This window comes from Pelodiscus sinensis, chromosome 16 (genome assembly GCF_052426305.1).
Source record: "Pelodiscus sinensis isolate ZL-2025 chromosome 16, ASM5242630v1, whole genome shotgun sequence".
In the NCBI taxonomy this organism is placed as follows: domain Eukaryota; kingdom Metazoa; phylum Chordata; order Testudines; family Trionychidae; genus Pelodiscus; species Pelodiscus sinensis.
The window spans coordinates 11,005,531-11,023,161 of NC_143067.1; the positions used below are offsets into that span (position 1 = coordinate 11,005,531).

The following is a 17,631-nucleotide window of genomic DNA, read 5'->3' on the forward strand; positions in this document are numbered from 1 at the left end:
TAGGATAGAGCTACGAGTCTCTCCCAGAAATGTCGCTCCCCAAGCCGGGTAGCTCCATGCACTGAGTCCTGAGCCCCTGGTTGGGTGAGGCTCATTAAGCAGCTGCAGGGCCGTGCTGCCATGCAGCCTAGAGGGAACCTTGGAGCTGTCCCATAGCAGACACAGGCAAAGCTTGCTCATGCGAAGGGAAGATGGTAGCAAGCTGCCTCACAACCGGAAGTCTCAGAGGAGGTTGTTTTTTGTTTCTGCCTTCCTGGATCTGAAATAAAAATCATCTAGCCTGAGAAACACAGGTTTTAGCCACACGTGGGAAAACACAACCAGAGCTGTCTGAACCCATTAGACTGTTATAGCGCAGTCCTCTGGTCCAAAGCCTGAAGCCTTCTCTCGGTTTCTGCTCAGTTTATAATGTCAGCACCACAAAATTTACCATTATCAACTTACATCAGGAACCGAGAGGGCTAGAATTTACGTAAACCAGGGGCAAGATGCCTGCAGTTTTGGCCTTTAAAATACAAACACAAGGGGTAGAAAAGCCAGTTCGGGTGCTGAAAAATCTATTTAATGGCTCATGGCCTCTCCAGTTTAGCTTTTTTTCTATAGCACTCAGCATCGTAGTATCTAAAATCCGACATGACTCAGACAGTTTTGGCATGTTCTTTTGTTAAGGATAAACTCAACTGTACTCAAAGTCGGGCAATTTAACATACTGTAAGTTATTTTGTAACCAAACAGTTGACACAGAGCATAGAATGTGATTAATTTTACATAATTTTAAGGAGGATTCACGTCATGTTCCTGACCTGGCTGTCACAATTCCCTCACATCACAGATTTACCTGCAAATGGGCTAAAGGTGTCCAACTATGATATTTTCTGTACTTGGGATTAGCTAAAAAGATGCAATTATATGTTGATCGGCTATTGAAAGTAACAAAAAGGAGTCTCTAGGTAAGTGAATTAGCTGGGTTTCTCCTTCAACTCGCCCACTGTTGGATTGTATAGCCTGATCTACATCTCAGCTCAGGTCAGCTTTATTCTGGAAAAATGGCTTTAGCCAATTCCTATGATTTTCTGCCCATCCCTGGAGAGTAAATGACTGGTAAGGAAGGACATTAGCCTCTACGGAGCACAGGATGTTTAAAAAAAAGAGTGAGGTGCTCAGTGGGGCACCCAAATAGCATGTGCTTGCATTCTCTGACAACCAGATTGCAAGTGCTTGGGGTAGAGAGCTACTTCTTTGTGACTTGTCTCTACAGTGCCTAGCACCCAGGAGCAGTGATCCTTGACTGGGGCTCCTAAGAGTTACCACAATAATATTTATTACACTCAAACACTTTTTTCACAGTCAAGACCCTTTGACAATCTCTCTCATACCTGTATCACTGCTCTTATTTCCCCTCCCCCCTCCACCGAGTCTCTTGATATTTATTTCCTCCTCACACTCTCACCTCTACATTCTCTGCACCTAAGCCACTATCTTCCTTTCTGTGCAACCTCATCTTTAACCTCCCTTCTTCCGGGAACCCTTCCTCTGGTCTTGTTCTCCAAATTCTCCCCGCCTTCACTGAATGCGACCTCATGTCTTGCCTTGTCTGTTAAGACTAATGCCTTAGGGAGCGAATAAGTCTTGCTCTCTTGGAAGCGACCCATGTAAATTTATAGCACCACGGAGCAGAAGGATAGTCCCAGGGGTTAGAGGGCAACTCTGGGATTTAGGAGACCTCAGGTTACTTCCCTAACTTCCTGTTTGACCTTGGGCCAGTCAATGAGTCCCAGACTTTGACAGACTTTGACAGGTGTTGTTGTGCTTGGTCTTGCCGTCAATGGGATTTAGGCTCCTAGGTGCTGAAATCCCTTTGGAGAATGAGATATGGGCCCGTAAATCAGTTCAGTGCTGTCAGACTGAGAGTAACAATGACTAAATACAAATGTGATCCTTAGCACCTTGCTGCCTCAGTTCTGGAGATGTGTGATGGGGATAATAACATTGCCTTGCTTGACGCATGATGTGAGAAAAAATACCTTAAAGACTGTGAAGTCAGGGCTGTCTGTAGGGAGGCCCAGTGCAACCCCCTTACCACAGGTCCTACCCCTTTCTCTGCTCTGCCTCTTTCCACCCCTGCACTCTCCCCTTTGTGCCCCTTACCTGAAGACCCCCACCCTGCAAGCGACACAAGTTCGGGGATTACTGGGGGGCCTGGAGCAGGATGGCAGCAGAGGTCAGCTCCCCACATTCACCACAGCATTGGGAGCTGGAGTGACCCGCCATCTTACTCTGCTCCACCCTGTTGCCCATCTTCCAGACCCTGCGCTCTGCTTCACTGTGGTGGTAGTAAGCCGCGCCCTCTGGTGTTAGCAGAGAAGTTATTAACCATCGAAACAGTTGACCAAGAATTGTGGTAGATTCCTCATCACTGACTGGATGTTTTCCTCACAGGTCTGCTCTCGGGATTATTTTGGGGATGTTTTATGGCCTGCGTGAAAACAGGAGGTTGAAGTAGATAATCACAACAGACCCCTCTGGCCTTGGAATCTATGGCTCTAAGGAGCAACCCTGGTAACGCATCTTAGCTTCTATACTGTAAAAGCTTATAAAGTAAAAGATTATAATGTATGGAAATAGGGCAGAAAGGAAATGGAAAACTCAAACCCCTTCAAGCCCTAGAAGCACAGTGCTTTTAATATTTGGGTGTTTAAAGTCAATTAATGTTACTGTCCTGCAAATAAGCTAGATACATTGGATGATATTAGTGGGCTTAATGACCCAGCCACAGACGGAAAAGCAGAGATGTACATAATTATGAATTATAAATGGTTTGTTATTTTTTTACCAATGATATTTTCATTTAATTTCCTTTGATTTATTTTGTAGGGGATAATATTAAAGTGCCTGGAGAGCGTGGTGATGGATTCCTTCAGGAGAGACTGAAACAGAAATCACAATTTGCAAAACTTAATTGGGGGAGGAAACAAGCTTGGAAAAGAAACTAAGTTAATTAAGGATTTTTTTAAAAATCAATTTTAATACCTCCCGTTAACCAGGTTTTTGTTGTAAAGTACAGCTTTCTAAAGACATGACATTAATTTCACAGTCTGAACAGCCGACATTGAACAGAGCTACAGGGATAAAACTGAAAAATAACATGTACCAGCTACTTCAGCACATGCTTCAATCGCTGACTCTAAGTACAGAAACAATTTGGATCCAGATAGCTTAATAAAACAAAAGGCAGACAATGAGGAGTCGCCGACAAATTAAAATTTATTGAGACAGACAAAAATGTAACTATTTAGGACTACAATTAAGCATTTACAATTAACCCAGGAGGTTAGCAAAAATGTTCACATTCCATTTAATTCCTTATGGAAAAAAGCATTCAGAATTCATTATGCTATTCTAATTTACTATGATCGTCTACATTCCAACTACAGTAGGGACATCAAACTTAAACACGGAATATTTGGATCTCTCCTTACAACGCACCACATTGAACAGTAACAGACATCAGCCGCATTGAGAAAAGTATAAAAAGACCAAAACCCACCTACTGTAGAAAGGGCTCTTTGATGTATAGTACCTGTACAAAGCAGTCAATGTGTTGAAGAAAACTAGAATGGCATTCCGAAGGGACTGCAATGAAAGCCAAAAAGTGTAAGAAGCTAAGCATAAGAGATCTGGTGGTCTGTAGCAAATGATGATCTTAGATCTTATGTCATTTGCTGCCTGCCTGGGGGAGGAAGGGAAATGCTGCAAAAACCATGCAAATATTAAAATATTCCTATGCCAGAAAAGTACATTGAAACTATAGCATAGATAGGCAAAGAGAAGCTTTCACTAGCAAACGGTGTTGTTTTCAATATAAACTTCACATTGGAAATATAAACAGTAGAATAAACATTAAATAAACCCAGACAATGATTTAAAACAATAGCTATAAATATCTGATGTACTCATAGTGTTTGTGAAGATGTCAACAACAACAAAAACTGTATCACAAAATGGACCTGAAAGGATATTTTGAGTTAACAATAATAGCGAGAAGGACACTTGGAAACCTAAAGCAATTCCTAATGATGCTTTCATCTGTAAAGGAAATGGGATAGAATTAGTCTGCATCTTTCAATAGTGGAGCTCCTCTGTTTCCATATTTCACAGTGAGAAAACATTTGGAAGGCCAACAATTTGAGGCAAGTGGAGCATTTGACTCTGTAACAAAAACAGGAATTAAATCAAGCCAGAAGCAAGTGAAATGCTGCCTGCAAACCTCCTGATTGTCATGCAGGAGAAGCCTGAGAAAGGAGCTGTTTAATTCTGTTGCAGTTTGCAATGGCTACTGGCTCTGGATACAGTGCACTGAATGCTTTACTACTTTAATGCACTGGGATATCTTCTTAAAGCATCTTCTACAATAGGCAGGACAAAAATCCAATAGAAAGAACTCTGCTTTGTCATCCCACCGTTAATGGCAAATACAGGTTGAACCTCTCTAATCCAGCGCTCTCTGGTTCAGCAACATCCATGGTCCGGCACGATTTTAGTGAGCCGGATGTCCACTTATCATGGGGGTAGCCAAGTTTCTCACGGTCCATAAAGTTTGTTTACAGCCACTAGTCCTGGCTCAGTGTTCTGTGCTGTTATTTAGCTCTAATTTACCCCTAAATGTCTCCTGTGAATTCAGAAAGCAGAGGAAGTGTTGGTAATGCTGATAAACAATATTGACCTCCTGTGGTCTGGCAAATTCTCTGGTTTGGCACCAGCCATGTCCCTAGGATGCTGGGCTTGAGCGGTTCAACATGTATTTTAACTGCTGTTTTAATCTAACAATTGCAGTAATAAGATAACACAAAATGAAAAATCAGTGTACTCCGTGGGAAAGTGTGCTTGGCAAAATTATAATATTCCAGTGAGCAAGTTGATTTTCGTGGCGCTAGCTGGTAAAAACTGTAGTAGCTCCATTCACTTCAAAGGAGTTTTACCAGCTAGGGATTTGCCCCCAGATCCAGAGATAATCTCAGCTGTTTCTCTCAAGGCATGTGGCTCTGCCTTACACAAATTCTCACCAAAATACGGGGCATTATTCTTTCATACATGTTGTATGTTTTTTTTACATGATGCATTGTGTTTCTGCTCTACTGAACTAGATAATGACCAACAGCACGAGCAGTTCTATGGCACCTTAAAGGCAAGCAGATGTATCTGGGCATCAACTTCGGCGGGTAAAAACCACTTTGTCAGATGCCTAGAGTGGAGTTAGTCCTTACGGTGCCACAGGTCTCCTAGTTGGTTTTGCAGATTCAGACTAACAAGGCGACCTGTCTGAGGCTAGTTAACCATGTTACTCTTCTCCAGTTATGACCTCCGTTCAGGGAAGTAGGCAGGCATGTGTTTCAAGTTAAGCACGCACTTAGGTGATTTCTAGTACAGGGCCTGTGCTCTGAACTGGGGCAAAGAGCTTTTGCACAAGCCCTTCAACCCCTAGGTGAGTGTCTCCCAGGGAGCAACAGCAGAAGCTGTCCAAGGCCACATTCTGCCTTCAAATGAACATGCACCACTCCACTGACTCTGATGGGACTGGGTGGAGGTCCTGGACTGTGATGCTTTCACTTCTATGCTGATGACTTGACACTTGCTGAAAATAAATGCAGCCAGTCTCCCCTGGAATGTGAGGAGGCGGCAGGAGAAGCCCTAACGCGGCTGAAGACCTGCTGGCAGAGGGGCTGTTTAAGCAGGTGGGAAAGCAGGTCGCATTTATTTCAGGAAATGTTTAAAACATGCAGGGAATGAAAGAGGATGTAATAGGATCTGTATGTCTGTGGGTCCAATAACTGGCACCCTCTGCAAATGGAACGGCGAGGCAGCAGCCACTACTTACAACTTCCCTACCCACCCGCGCTTCTCCTGAGCGGTGCCTGATTATACCGGCTGTCAAAGGAGCAGAAGATTTGGCTCTCCGGGCGTTACGAGGTGCACAGCACCATGTAGGAGCCATCTGTACCAGCATGAGTTTCGCACTAACAATGTTAGGAGGGTGCCAGCTTCTGTGATCTAGTTTTTCATGATTGTGGATATCTCCCTTGATTTCATGGCATAGTGGGATCCCCTTCTACTTTGATGGTGGGGCCTGGAGTGAGTGAACGGCAACGCTGTGAGCTCGGGAAAGGCGAAACCCGGGATTTCATCTGATTCAAATCCACCCCGGAAGAAGCCATCCCCGAGGTGTGAGATGCAAGATATTGACGGTGCTCTAGGGTCATGACAAGCAACAACCTAGTGACGTAGAGCCACAAGGTGTGTTTGTTCCTTTTGCAGATCAGCCCCCTTTTCATCAAAGGCTCGGAGAAAAGAAATCTTTCCAAGGTCTGTAATTGATAAAAAGTGATTTTTTTCAAGAGAGGGAAGCAAAATAAAAGGAGTCAAAGCCCAGCTCCCCAAGGCTGCTCCAAGTCACTACGTTGGTCTGGAGCACTCCAGGGATGTTTTTTGCACAGCAGTTTGCCACCATCTCACCCCAGTAAAATCAATGGATTTGCAGCTGATTCATACCAGCCAGTTGTCTCAGCCCTTCCCCGGGCTGGGGGTGTCATGTGGCCAGTGCCCATCCCCAGCTTCCCCTTACCAGTTGTCCTGGTGTGTTGTAAAACTGGATGCACAACTTCTGGACACAGGACTCACAGCTGTGTTAACTGCACCCGTACTTAGTGTCTGTGGCTTGAGCTCTGTCCACACTGCAAAATGATGGGTTGCACTGAGTCACAGTGGAACTCAGGTTCTGACCTTACACCCCCTCCCCCCCAGTAGGGCCCTAGCACCCAGTCCTGAGTGTTTGCTGGCCTGAGTCAGAGTCATGGATGTATGGACAGATGGTGCCCTTGGGCTCCAAGCCAAGTCAGGCCCTGGGCCTAGTGTACAGTGTAGACATACCCAGAGAGGTGTAAGAGGGAGAAAGGCCCCCCTCATTCCACTCTCTGTGGAGCCTCACAGGACATGTATGGATCTTGGTTTCATTGCCAGAGCACAAGGCAGCAAAAGTAGCTCTCCCGCCTGGGAGCAAGTGATCGGGAGTGGGGTGGGGTGGGGAGGGAAAGGGAGGAATTGGAAAAGTGCTGAAGAAGGGCAAGAAGCCGGCAGAATCGTGGTTCCACTCTCTCCCCCACCACCGTGCACCCATGAGTGGAGCCAAATGCAAAAGGGATATTTATGCAGCACACGCTCTGTCCCACACAGGGAACTTTGGAGGAACAGGGCCTCCGAACTGGGGCTTGGAGGCTACATGCTGCTCCATACTCAGGGCTGACTCGAAAGGCTGAATCTGGCCCTAAAAAGTAATCACTGAATCCCAGTGGACCATAGGGTTCCACCAATTGCCTTTGCTGCCAACTGTTTTTCCGCCAAAAAAAAAGAACACCCCCCAAAACAACCTCAAAGAGCAAACCATACTTCAGTAGCTACCTTTGCTATGAACACTAATCACTCACTCCTCCTCTTTATGAGCTTTCAGGTCATCATGACTCAGATAATCAGAGACTGAGGACAGAAAACTAAGCCCCTATAACAAGTTGTGTGTGAAACAGCAAAATAGAAGCTCATTGGATGGACACAATTCCCATTGTCAAGGGGCTTTTCCCATTTTGTTGCGTACTACTGAATTCCATGGATGTGTGTGCCAGTGAAGCCCTTCCTTGTAATTTCAAATCATCCGCACAGACTGGCACTGCCTAGAGAAGCAGAAAACGTATTTCTCCCTTTTGCAACGAGATAATTTTCTTTCTTCAAAAGAAACTGCAGGCAAAGGTTTCAAAACAAGTCTTTAAAATAAAAACCAGCCTTTGCAGCTTGAAACAGTCAGCTACCGGAGCTAGCATGTGTATTAAACTGTGTGTTTCTGCACACATGAATTCTAGCTCAAGAGTCAAGTTACAGTGCTAAAATGTTTTAAGTCTTGACTACTAGCATACAGGTACTTGACTACTAGCATACAGGTACAGTGATGGTGCCCAGAAAACAATCCAAGACATGGGCAATCCATTTGTTGGGCTTCCATAATAAGATCGTACATACAGTGAATTTTTTAGTAGGATACCTTCAGATTAGAGTCTACAAATCCCTCCTCATGTAGACTGCAGAGTTTGCAGAATCAGGCCTTTATTTGGAAACATGTAAAGCAAAGCTGTTCCCCATAACTACTAAAGTCCCTCAGGTTCATAGGCAATACAAATAACAAGGCTATCTCTGGAAGATGCACCTTGAAAAGAATGTCTGACTTAGGCCGAAGTTTCCCAAGAATAGTGAAACCAGGCTGCTGGCACGAGGACATGAAACCTAAAGGCAATGGGTAAAATACCCTGCTTTATGGAGTGGAATTTGGTATTTATATTTGTAGGTTTCATTTACTAAACTTTACCTTTTAATGACATAATTCACCCCCTAAAATGAATCAGGAAACATGCAAGCTAGAAAAGCAGGCAAAGTACTACTTATATTGACAAATCGTCTAGGGATAAACTGTACCACACAGCTGGTTTTGAAAATGCAAATTAATTCACACAAGAAAGTAGAGTCTTTAACACAAATATAAAGGGTTTCTTTGAAATGCACAATGTCCAAATTCGTTTCTGGTATAACTCCATTAACTCAAATGGAATTATTCCTGCCATCTCATAATGCATTGGATACTAAAAGATTTTGGAATTAAAGATCTATCAGGGGGTCACTTCTGTCATCTTAAATACAAACATGAACTTGCTTGCAAATGTAGTCAGTGCCATGACTCCTCATTTTCTGATAATCTGGATAAAATATCAAAAGGAGTAAGAGGCACGATATGTTAAGTTCATTGTACCAATGACTTTCAACAAGGAAGGGCAGTAAATAATTTAGTTTCAGAACACTGTGATACAGCTGTGAAGATATGAATAAATGGGAACAGATTTACAGAATCATAGGATTCCATGTTAATAATATTCTCCTATTTTATAGGTGTGCATTAGAAAGGCATATGTCATATTAAGCAGAAAGAATGTTAGACAGAAACTTATCTAAAGCTGTTTTAAAACAGACTAAATAAATATTAACAATGTAAAATAAAGAAGAGACAGCTTATTACTTTTGATGGTAAGTATTTTTGACAGCTTCCTAGATTCCAAATGAGAAGTTACTCAGAAGAATAGACATTTCCAGCAGATTCACCGGCATGTTATTCCAGAAACAGAGGCAGCTTGCATGACATTAGTGCAAACTAATTAAAACAGAAACCCAAGATTTGCTAGTTGGAAAATGGATAGAACAATCTAGATTTGCAAAATATGCCAACATTCCGGAAGGGGGTTAAATTGTGTTCCCTTGCAGTGGGACTCGAAGTCAGTGGTAGCTCAAGATCAAGATCATACTGTTTACTGCAGAAACTAAGTGACAATGACCTGATCCCTCACATTTGAGGAAAAATACTGATGGATTTCTTCCTGATTTAAAACCATCAGTATTAGCAAGCCAGAAGTTACTATACAAGTGACAAATGCCAGACACAGGAAAGAAATTATGACACCTGCTTTTCTATATTACCTACTGTATAAAAGAAAAGCAATTACTTATAGCACAATCAGAAAATTCAGTTACCAGTGATGACAAAACTTCTCCAGTGTTGTTAACATAAAACAGGCTTCTAATTCTTGCACTGGTTTGTCTTTTATCTCTTCTTTTTTTTTAATCCCATGGGCTCTATTTCACAAGTAGAGCAGGCAGGAATTAAGTTATGAAATTTTGCTTAAACCAAACTAACAAAACTCATAGCCCCATTGATAGAGAAAACAATTAACTGTATTCAAACCAGTAGCTAGTCAGAAAAAAGACATCTTGAAAATTATATATACTGTACAAAATTAAACAGAGTGGAGAGAGAATGTTTTGTGCCTGATGTTCTTAGATACAATTGCAGAGATATGAAGTGACTTGCAGTATTGTGCAAAACATGAGTCCTCAGAACTGTGACAACTACCATATATAACCAATTTCATCATCCTTATCGTCATCTTCATCTTCATCATCCTCATTAGTTGCTCTTACATGGATCTTCATTTTCCCTTCTTTGTCCTTTTTCGCTCCTTCACGGTCCTCTTCCAAATCATCCAATAATACAACAGATCCACCACTGCCGAAATCCCCTGAAGTTTCTTGCTCTTCTTCTAAAACAGGTAAAAGTTAAAGATCATTCTCATAGGCAAGACTTCAAAATCACTTTAGTCAATACCAGCTAATGTTCTAATTACTACACTTAATTTTTGTGGGTAGTAAATTGATTTTTAAAGAGGAAGATAGCTAATGTGACGCCAATATTTAAAAAGGGCTCTAGAGGTGATCCTGGCAATTACAGACAGTAAGTCTAATATCAGTACCGGGTAAATTAGTTGAAACTATAGTAAAGAATAAAATTATTGGACACATAGATGACCATAATTTGTTGGGGGAAAAGTCAAGATGGTTTCTGTAAAGGGAAATCATGCCTTACTGTCTACTAGAGTTCTTTGAGGGGGTCAACAAACATGTGGACAAGGCGGATCCAGTAGATATAGTGAACTTAGATTTCCAGAAAACCTTTGACAAGGTCCCTCACTAAAGGCTCTTGAGTAAAGTTAGCTGTCATGGGATAAGAGGGAAGATCCTCTCATGGATTGATCACTGGTTAAAAGACAGGAAACAAAGAATAGGAATAAATGGTATGTTTTCAAAATGGAGAGAGGTAATTAGTGGTGTCCCCCAAGGGTCCATACTACGACCAATGATATTCAACCTTTTTATAAATGATCTGGAGAAAGAGGTAAACAGTGAGGTGGCAAAATTTGCAGATGATACTAAACTACTCAAGATAGTTAAGATCAAAACAGACTGTAAAGAGCTTCAAAAAGATCTCATAAAACTAAGTGATTGGGTAGCAAAATGGAAAATGAAATTTAATGTTGGTAAATGTAAAGTAATGTGCATTGGAAAAAATAATCCCAACTATACATACAACATAAGAAGTAGGGGGTCACCAAATGAAATTAATAGGTACAGAAGCTGTTTTAAAGGATAGGTTACAAACCACAGTTAATAGTTCTGCAATTTCACATTTTGAGTTCTTTCAGAACTCTTGGGTGAATGTCATCTGATCCCAGTGACTTGTTACTGTTAAGTTTATCAATTTGTTTCCGAAACCTCCTCTAATGACGCCTCAATCTGGGACAATTCCTCACATCTGTCACTTAAAAAGAATGGCTCAGATTTGGGAATCTCCCTAACATCCTCATATGTGAAGACCGAAGCAAAGAATTAATTTAGTTTCTCCACAATGACCGTATCATCTTTGAGTGCTTCTTTGGCATCTTGATCATCCAAGGGTCCTGCTGGTTGTTTAGCAGGCTTCTTGCTTCTGATGTACTTAAAAAACATTTTGTTATTACTTTCTGAGGTTTTGGCTAGCTGTTCTTCAAACTCCTTTTTGGCTTTTCTTATTATATTTTTACACTTAATTTGACAGAGTTTATGTTCCTTTCCATTCTCCTCACTAGGATTTAACTTCCACTTTTTAAACGATGCCTTTTTATCTCTCACTGCTTCTTTTACTTGATTAAGCCACAGTGGCACTTTTTTGTTCTCTTACTGTGTTTTTTAATTTGGGGTTTACATTTAAGTTGGGCCTCTACTATGGTGTCTTTGAAAAGTTTCCATGCAGCTTACAAGGATTTTACTTTTGTCACTGTGCCTTTTAATTTCTGTTTAACTAACCTCCTCCTTTTTGTTTAGCTCCCCTTTCTGAAATTAAATGCCACAGTGTTAGGCTGCTGAGGTACTTTCCCCACCAAAATAAGGTCAAATTTTATTACATTATGGTCACTATTTCCAATCGGCCCAGTTATATTTACCCCTTGGACCAGATCCTGCGCTCCACTTAAAACTAAATCAGGAATTGCATCTCCCCTTGTCGGTTCCAGAACCATCTGTTCCAAGAAGCAGTCATTTAAGGTATCAAAAAGTTTTATCTATGCATCCTGTCCTGAGCTGACATGTACCCAGTCAATATGGGCATAATAGAAATTTCCCACTATTATTGAGTTTTTTATTTTGATGACCTCTCTAATATCCCTTAGCATTTCACAGTCACTATCACTGTCCTGGTGAAGTGGTTGGAAATACATCCCTACTGCTATATTCTTATTATTAGAGCATGGAATTACTACTCATAGATCTTCTATGGAACATATTGGTTCATTTAAGATTTTTGCTTCAATTGATTCTACACTTTCTTTCATGTATTGTAGCACTCCCTCACCAGCATGACCTGTTCCGTCCTTCCGATATATTTTGTACCTTGGTATGACTGTGTTCCATTGATTGTCCTCATTTCACCAACTTTATGTGATGCTTGTTATATCAATATCTTCCTTTAATATGAGGCACGCTAGTTCACCCACCTTATTATTTAGACTTTTAGCATTTGTGTATAAGTACTATAAAATTGTCACTATTTATCTGTCTCCCATTTCCTGATGTGTTAGACTCTTTTTCATTTGATCGTTTCTCATCTGATCTTATCCATACTTTATCATCTTTCATCCTCTCCTCTTTACTAGAACATAGAAAATCTTCATTAATAGACTCACCCCCCTGCCAAGAGATGTCTCTGTCCAATCCATGTGCTCTTCCACACCCATTGGCCTTCCCCCAGCCCTTAGTTTAAAAACTGTTTTATAATCTTTTTAATGTTAAGTGCCAGCAATCTGGTTCCAGTTTGGTTTAGGTAAAGTCCATCCTTCGCAAACTGAAAATTCACCTCAACATTTGGTTTGGTTCAACTGAAACATTTTGTTTCAATAATTTGAGAACATCATGTTTCAGTTTTGAACATTAATTTTTATATTCCAATTTTTTTTTAATAAAAAGTTGCTTTGAATCAGAAAACAAGAATTTGTCATTTAGAAAATATTGAAGCAGAATACTGAAAATTGAAATACTCCCTCCTCCGCTCAAAGATTTTTTTTTTGAGTCAGAAAATTAGCAAAACTGAACTTTCCAGCCAAAAGCTTTGGGGCTCATGAATCAGTAATTTTCGACATGATTTTTCTTATGAATCCGTGATTTTCTACAAAAAATGCCTTTTGTCAAAAGTGCCAATCAGTCCTAGCCTACACCACAAAATCCACCACAACCAACACTACTATGTTCTTGGTGGCCAGTCTCAGTAGAATACCAAAGAACTGAATGTGCATATAGACTGAAATAGCCTTTCAGGGCAACCGATTCAAACAGACACACAGTGGCGATGGGACTGTGCTATTGCTGCCCATATATGTGTTGGGATTAGACACTCCCCCCCCCAACAGTTGGGATATTAGACTGATCTGCTTCCTCGTGCACACACATGCTATCTGCGTATATTGGATGCATATTTGGCTGGGGTGAGGACAAAGGCAGAACCATAGGAATCTGTGTGCACATCTTTGGTAAGCACACACACAAATGGTTTTCAGATGCTATGCATATGTTGTAATTGCTTGATTTCATGTACATATAAGTGCACAAACTTCTGCAGAAGCACCTAGAGCAAGAGTGGATGAATTCCAGCCTACGGGCTGGATCCGGTATGCAGGGTTAGTCCCTGGTGGGCCCCACCTCCATGTTTACCTGTGCCTCTTCAGGTATCAGAGGATAGCAGCTCTCGATCCCAATGTGAGCGGTGGGAAGTGGTGTCCCAGTCCACGATGCTTCCCGCCACTTACATTGGCCACGAGTGGTGATTTGCAACAAACCAGAGCTGCGATCCTGTGATACCTGCAGAAGTACAGGTAAACATAGCAGCAGCAGCCTGCCAGGGACTAACCCTGCGAGCTGCCATTTTTTATTGCCCATCCCTGACCAAGAGCAATTTAGGATGTAATCACGAACAGTAAAGCTTGGCCTCGTCTATTCTTGCTGGAAGTAGAGCAACTGGAGCTATTGTTACACTGAGTCCAGGGTCGGCCCACAACATTTTGGCATCGGGAAGGGGGGGGAGCTCAAATGACTCCCCTATGCACCCTTGCTTAGGCCAAAACTTTGAAAGGTTTCAAATCTCGGGGTCCTAGTGGCGCCCCCCACAGTCTGGCACCTGAGGTGGCTGCCTCAGTTTGCCTCACGGTAATGCCAGCCCTGACTGAGTCACATGGAAGAAATTCCACTTACATGTTGTTTGCCTGCTTCTATAGAGCTGTGCAGTAATTGTACATGTCAGTGTAATAATACTGTTGTATCAGCACTTTTATAGGTCTTGGCTGTTAATTTATAAAACTTTGCATAGTTAAACCTTCTCCTCTCAGGGAGGCCCTGATTTATAAAGCATCTGTAAATGTGTTTTCTACTGTATAAGGAACAATGGATTTAATAAACAGGCATAACAACCTCATAGCTTTTATTTTAATAGCAACTACTGCATTTTCCATACTGGTAGAAAAACTATTTTCTTATCAGTGGTTATTTCCAATTTCATACCCACATACACACACTCCAAGATAAAGATGCGTGTATGCCACACAGACACTTTTACATTGTGAACTGGAACACATGGGACCATTTGGGATTCTGCTAATTATGTTTCCTGCATTGTCATCTTTCGTTATCATGGTTGGTCTTACAGCAATTACTGGGTTTACAACAATGTTATTTTTTGCGTTGTATTAGGCAAGCATGTTATCACTCACCACAACTAATGGTCCCTTGTTTTCTTGAGCCGGCTATCTCATTGCCATATTTATCAACACACCAGCATTGCCCTGTGCTTCCATGACATTGGGTTGCTTTGTAATATCCTTCCTCATTGCACCGAGGCAGGAAAACACCTGAAGAAAGAAAAAAGGTACCCACAATAAATCCAACCCTTGACAGGATCAAACAGGAAGATACACGGTAATAGAGTGGTGCCCAACCTTTCTTGGCAAACTCATTCAAAAACTGTTGGTGGACCGGAACTGAAATATTCACATATTCATTATAGCAATTAATTTATCTGCTTATTTATTGTGGTAATTTTGAGAGGTCCCATGTTACTTTACATTGCATTTGTATGCACACAACACATGCCATTGTAAAAGGTTTTTAAAATTATTATTCCCCCCCAAAGTATTCGCTTTCCACCTTAAAAAAACATACTAAAATTCATACACTTAATAATGAATAATAATGATGTGTGTGCACGTTGGCTGGGAGCATCTGGAGGTCAGGGGCAGGATCCTGCCGGGCAGGGAAGGAGGAGAACAGGGTTGCAGGGGCAGCTGCCCATCATGAGGTGTTTTGGTCCTGGGGCCGGGGCAGCTGCCCATCGCACAGTGTTGGGGCAGCTGCCATCATGTGGCGGTTGGCCCCGGTGGCTGAGGCTGCTGCCCTTTACATGGCACTTGGCCCTGGCGGCTGGAGCAGCCGTTCTCCATGCGCCACTTAGCCCTGGACGAACGCTGGCCATGGGACAGCCTCACCACGGGACAGCCAGTAGGGAGAGCCTCACCACAGCCCCAGCTCCAGCTGAGCAAACCCGGCTGCCAGCTGCGCCACTCACCCTGCTGCTGTGTGGGGAAGTGGGCGGGAAGAGAATTTTGTGTGTGGGTGCACCTTATTGGGTACCTCAGTGGGCGGGGCTCATTAACAGCTGGGGGTGTCGCCTTGCAATATGCTACGGCCCAGCAGGCAGGGGTTCGCGGCACATTGGGGACGGCTGCTGTAGCGAGCCTGTTTTGGTTTACATTAAAAAGCTCTTAATGGCATACATAACAGAGAGCGCAACCTGGAGTGGTTCTGGTTTTAGAAAATACTCTTGGCCAGGTACTGGATTTGCAAAATCAACATCCAAACTGTGGATTTTTTGACCCAGGCTCCCATCTAACTCCCGCTGGGCAACAACTGAACTGAAGTCAACAACACTGAGTGCAAATATAGAAAACCTTTGCTTTGGTTCAAATTCCAGCCAGTGAAATTATTCATTTCTTAACCACTGGTAAGATTTTCTCCCTTTTGATTAAAATTAATGCCCATTTTAAGTACAAATATATATCTTGTGCTTCTAAACCTGGCCTCCCAATCTGATCTCTCGCCGAAACATGCCATGTTTTATTCCTTTCAAATAGATTCTTGACCTCAACCCTTGCAACCCTCCAGCTCCCTTAGTGGCAGGAATACATGGCACATAGTAAGCACCTTGTACGCGGAGATCTCAAAGCACATTACAAATATGAATGCATTTCACCTCATGACACACCTGTGAATTCTTGAAGTGGGAGCCTCATTTTCCAAGCAAATCATCATCTGGTCACAGATATTTTGCCAAAAAAGAGGCTACTTTTGTGCAGTAAATGATTCACTATGAATTATTCCCTCTGCACTACTCTTCTGTAAAGATGTATGTCACACATTAAAGCAGAACTAAAGGGATCTTCCCTGTGCAAAGAAAGGGCTGACAATTTTACGTCAGCCAATGTTATTTATATCAAGAGGAAGAGGGGTACTGAAGGCACAAATGGTATTTAGGTGCTTAACTTTCACTGAAATCCATCTCTGCATTTCAAAGTCTCTCCCAAGATGCTGTGCCAAACCCCTGATGAGCTGAGGGAATTTTATTTGGGATTGGGTGTTCATTCAGAGAGAATGGGCAGGCTTCTATGGCTATATGAACATTTCATGAGAATGTACATTTGCCATTTTCTAAGGCTGCCCTGAGCATGGGGTGGTGCCCTAGACACAGTCCTGTGTAAAGGATAATGCATTTCTCAGGAGGAACCCAGGGTAGAAAGACTCAGAGAACCACCACTGAGCTACAGTGCCTCTTTTCCCCATGGGGAGAGGAGTAGGCATGCTCAGCACTTTACAGGATGTAGCATATGCCCTATTCTCCTGGTCAGCTTGAGATGGGAGAACCCTGGCCCCATACACTCCCTGTTCCTTCCCACCCACTTGCTCACAAGAACACTTGGGCTGTGTCTAGACTGGCAAGTTTTTCCGCAAAATCATTTGATTTTGCGGAAAAACTTGCCAGCTGTCTACATTGGCCGCTTGAATTTCCGGAAAAGCACTGACGATCGACTGTAAAATCATCAGTGCTTTTCCGGAAATACTGATGAAAAATACTGATGAATCGCGAAAATGGCGATTGGGGCTTTTTTGCAGAAAAGCGCGTCTAGATTGGCCAAAGACGCTTTTCCACAAAAAGCATCCTGCCAATCCAGATGTACTTTTCCGAAAATGCTTTTAACGGAAAACTTTTCCGTTAAAAGCATTTTCGGAAATTCATGCCAGTGTAGACATAGACTTGGGCTGTGTCTAAACTGGCAAATTTTTCCGGAAAATCAGCCGCTTTTCCGGAAAAACTTGCCAGCTGACTACACTGGCCGCTTGAATTTCCACAAAAGCACTGACGATCTCATGTAAGACTGACACTGATTTTCCGGAAATACTATGCTGCTCCCGTTCGGGCAAAAGTCTTTTTCCGAAAGACTTTTGCGCAAAAGGGCCAGTGTTGACAGCACAGTACTGTTTTCCGCAAAAAAGCCCCGATCGCGAAAATGGCGATCGGGGCTTTTTTGCGGAAAAGTGCGTCTAGATTGGCTACGGACGCTTTTCCGCAAAAAGTGCTTTTCC

The 17,631-nt window shown here is 42.4% G+C and overlaps 1 protein-coding gene across 1 annotated transcript in view; it reads right to left on the minus strand.

Annotated features, from left to right (window-relative positions):
• Positions 1 to 3,246: 3,246 nt before the first annotated feature.
• Positions 3,247 to 17,631, minus strand: part of SPOCK1 (SPARC (osteonectin), cwcv and kazal like domains proteoglycan 1) — a 635,081-nt gene continuing 620,696 nt past the window's right edge. Inside the window, exons 10-11 of the mRNA XM_075900445.2 lie at positions 14,709 to 14,846; positions 3,247 to 10,181 (exon numbers count right to left, since the gene is read on the minus strand). Of these exons, the coding sequence (XP_075756560.1) occupies positions 9,991 to 10,181; positions 14,709 to 14,846 (329 nt within the window). The 3' untranslated portion in view covers positions 3,247 to 9,990. The remainder of the gene's footprint in view (positions 10,182 to 14,708; positions 14,847 to 17,631) is intronic.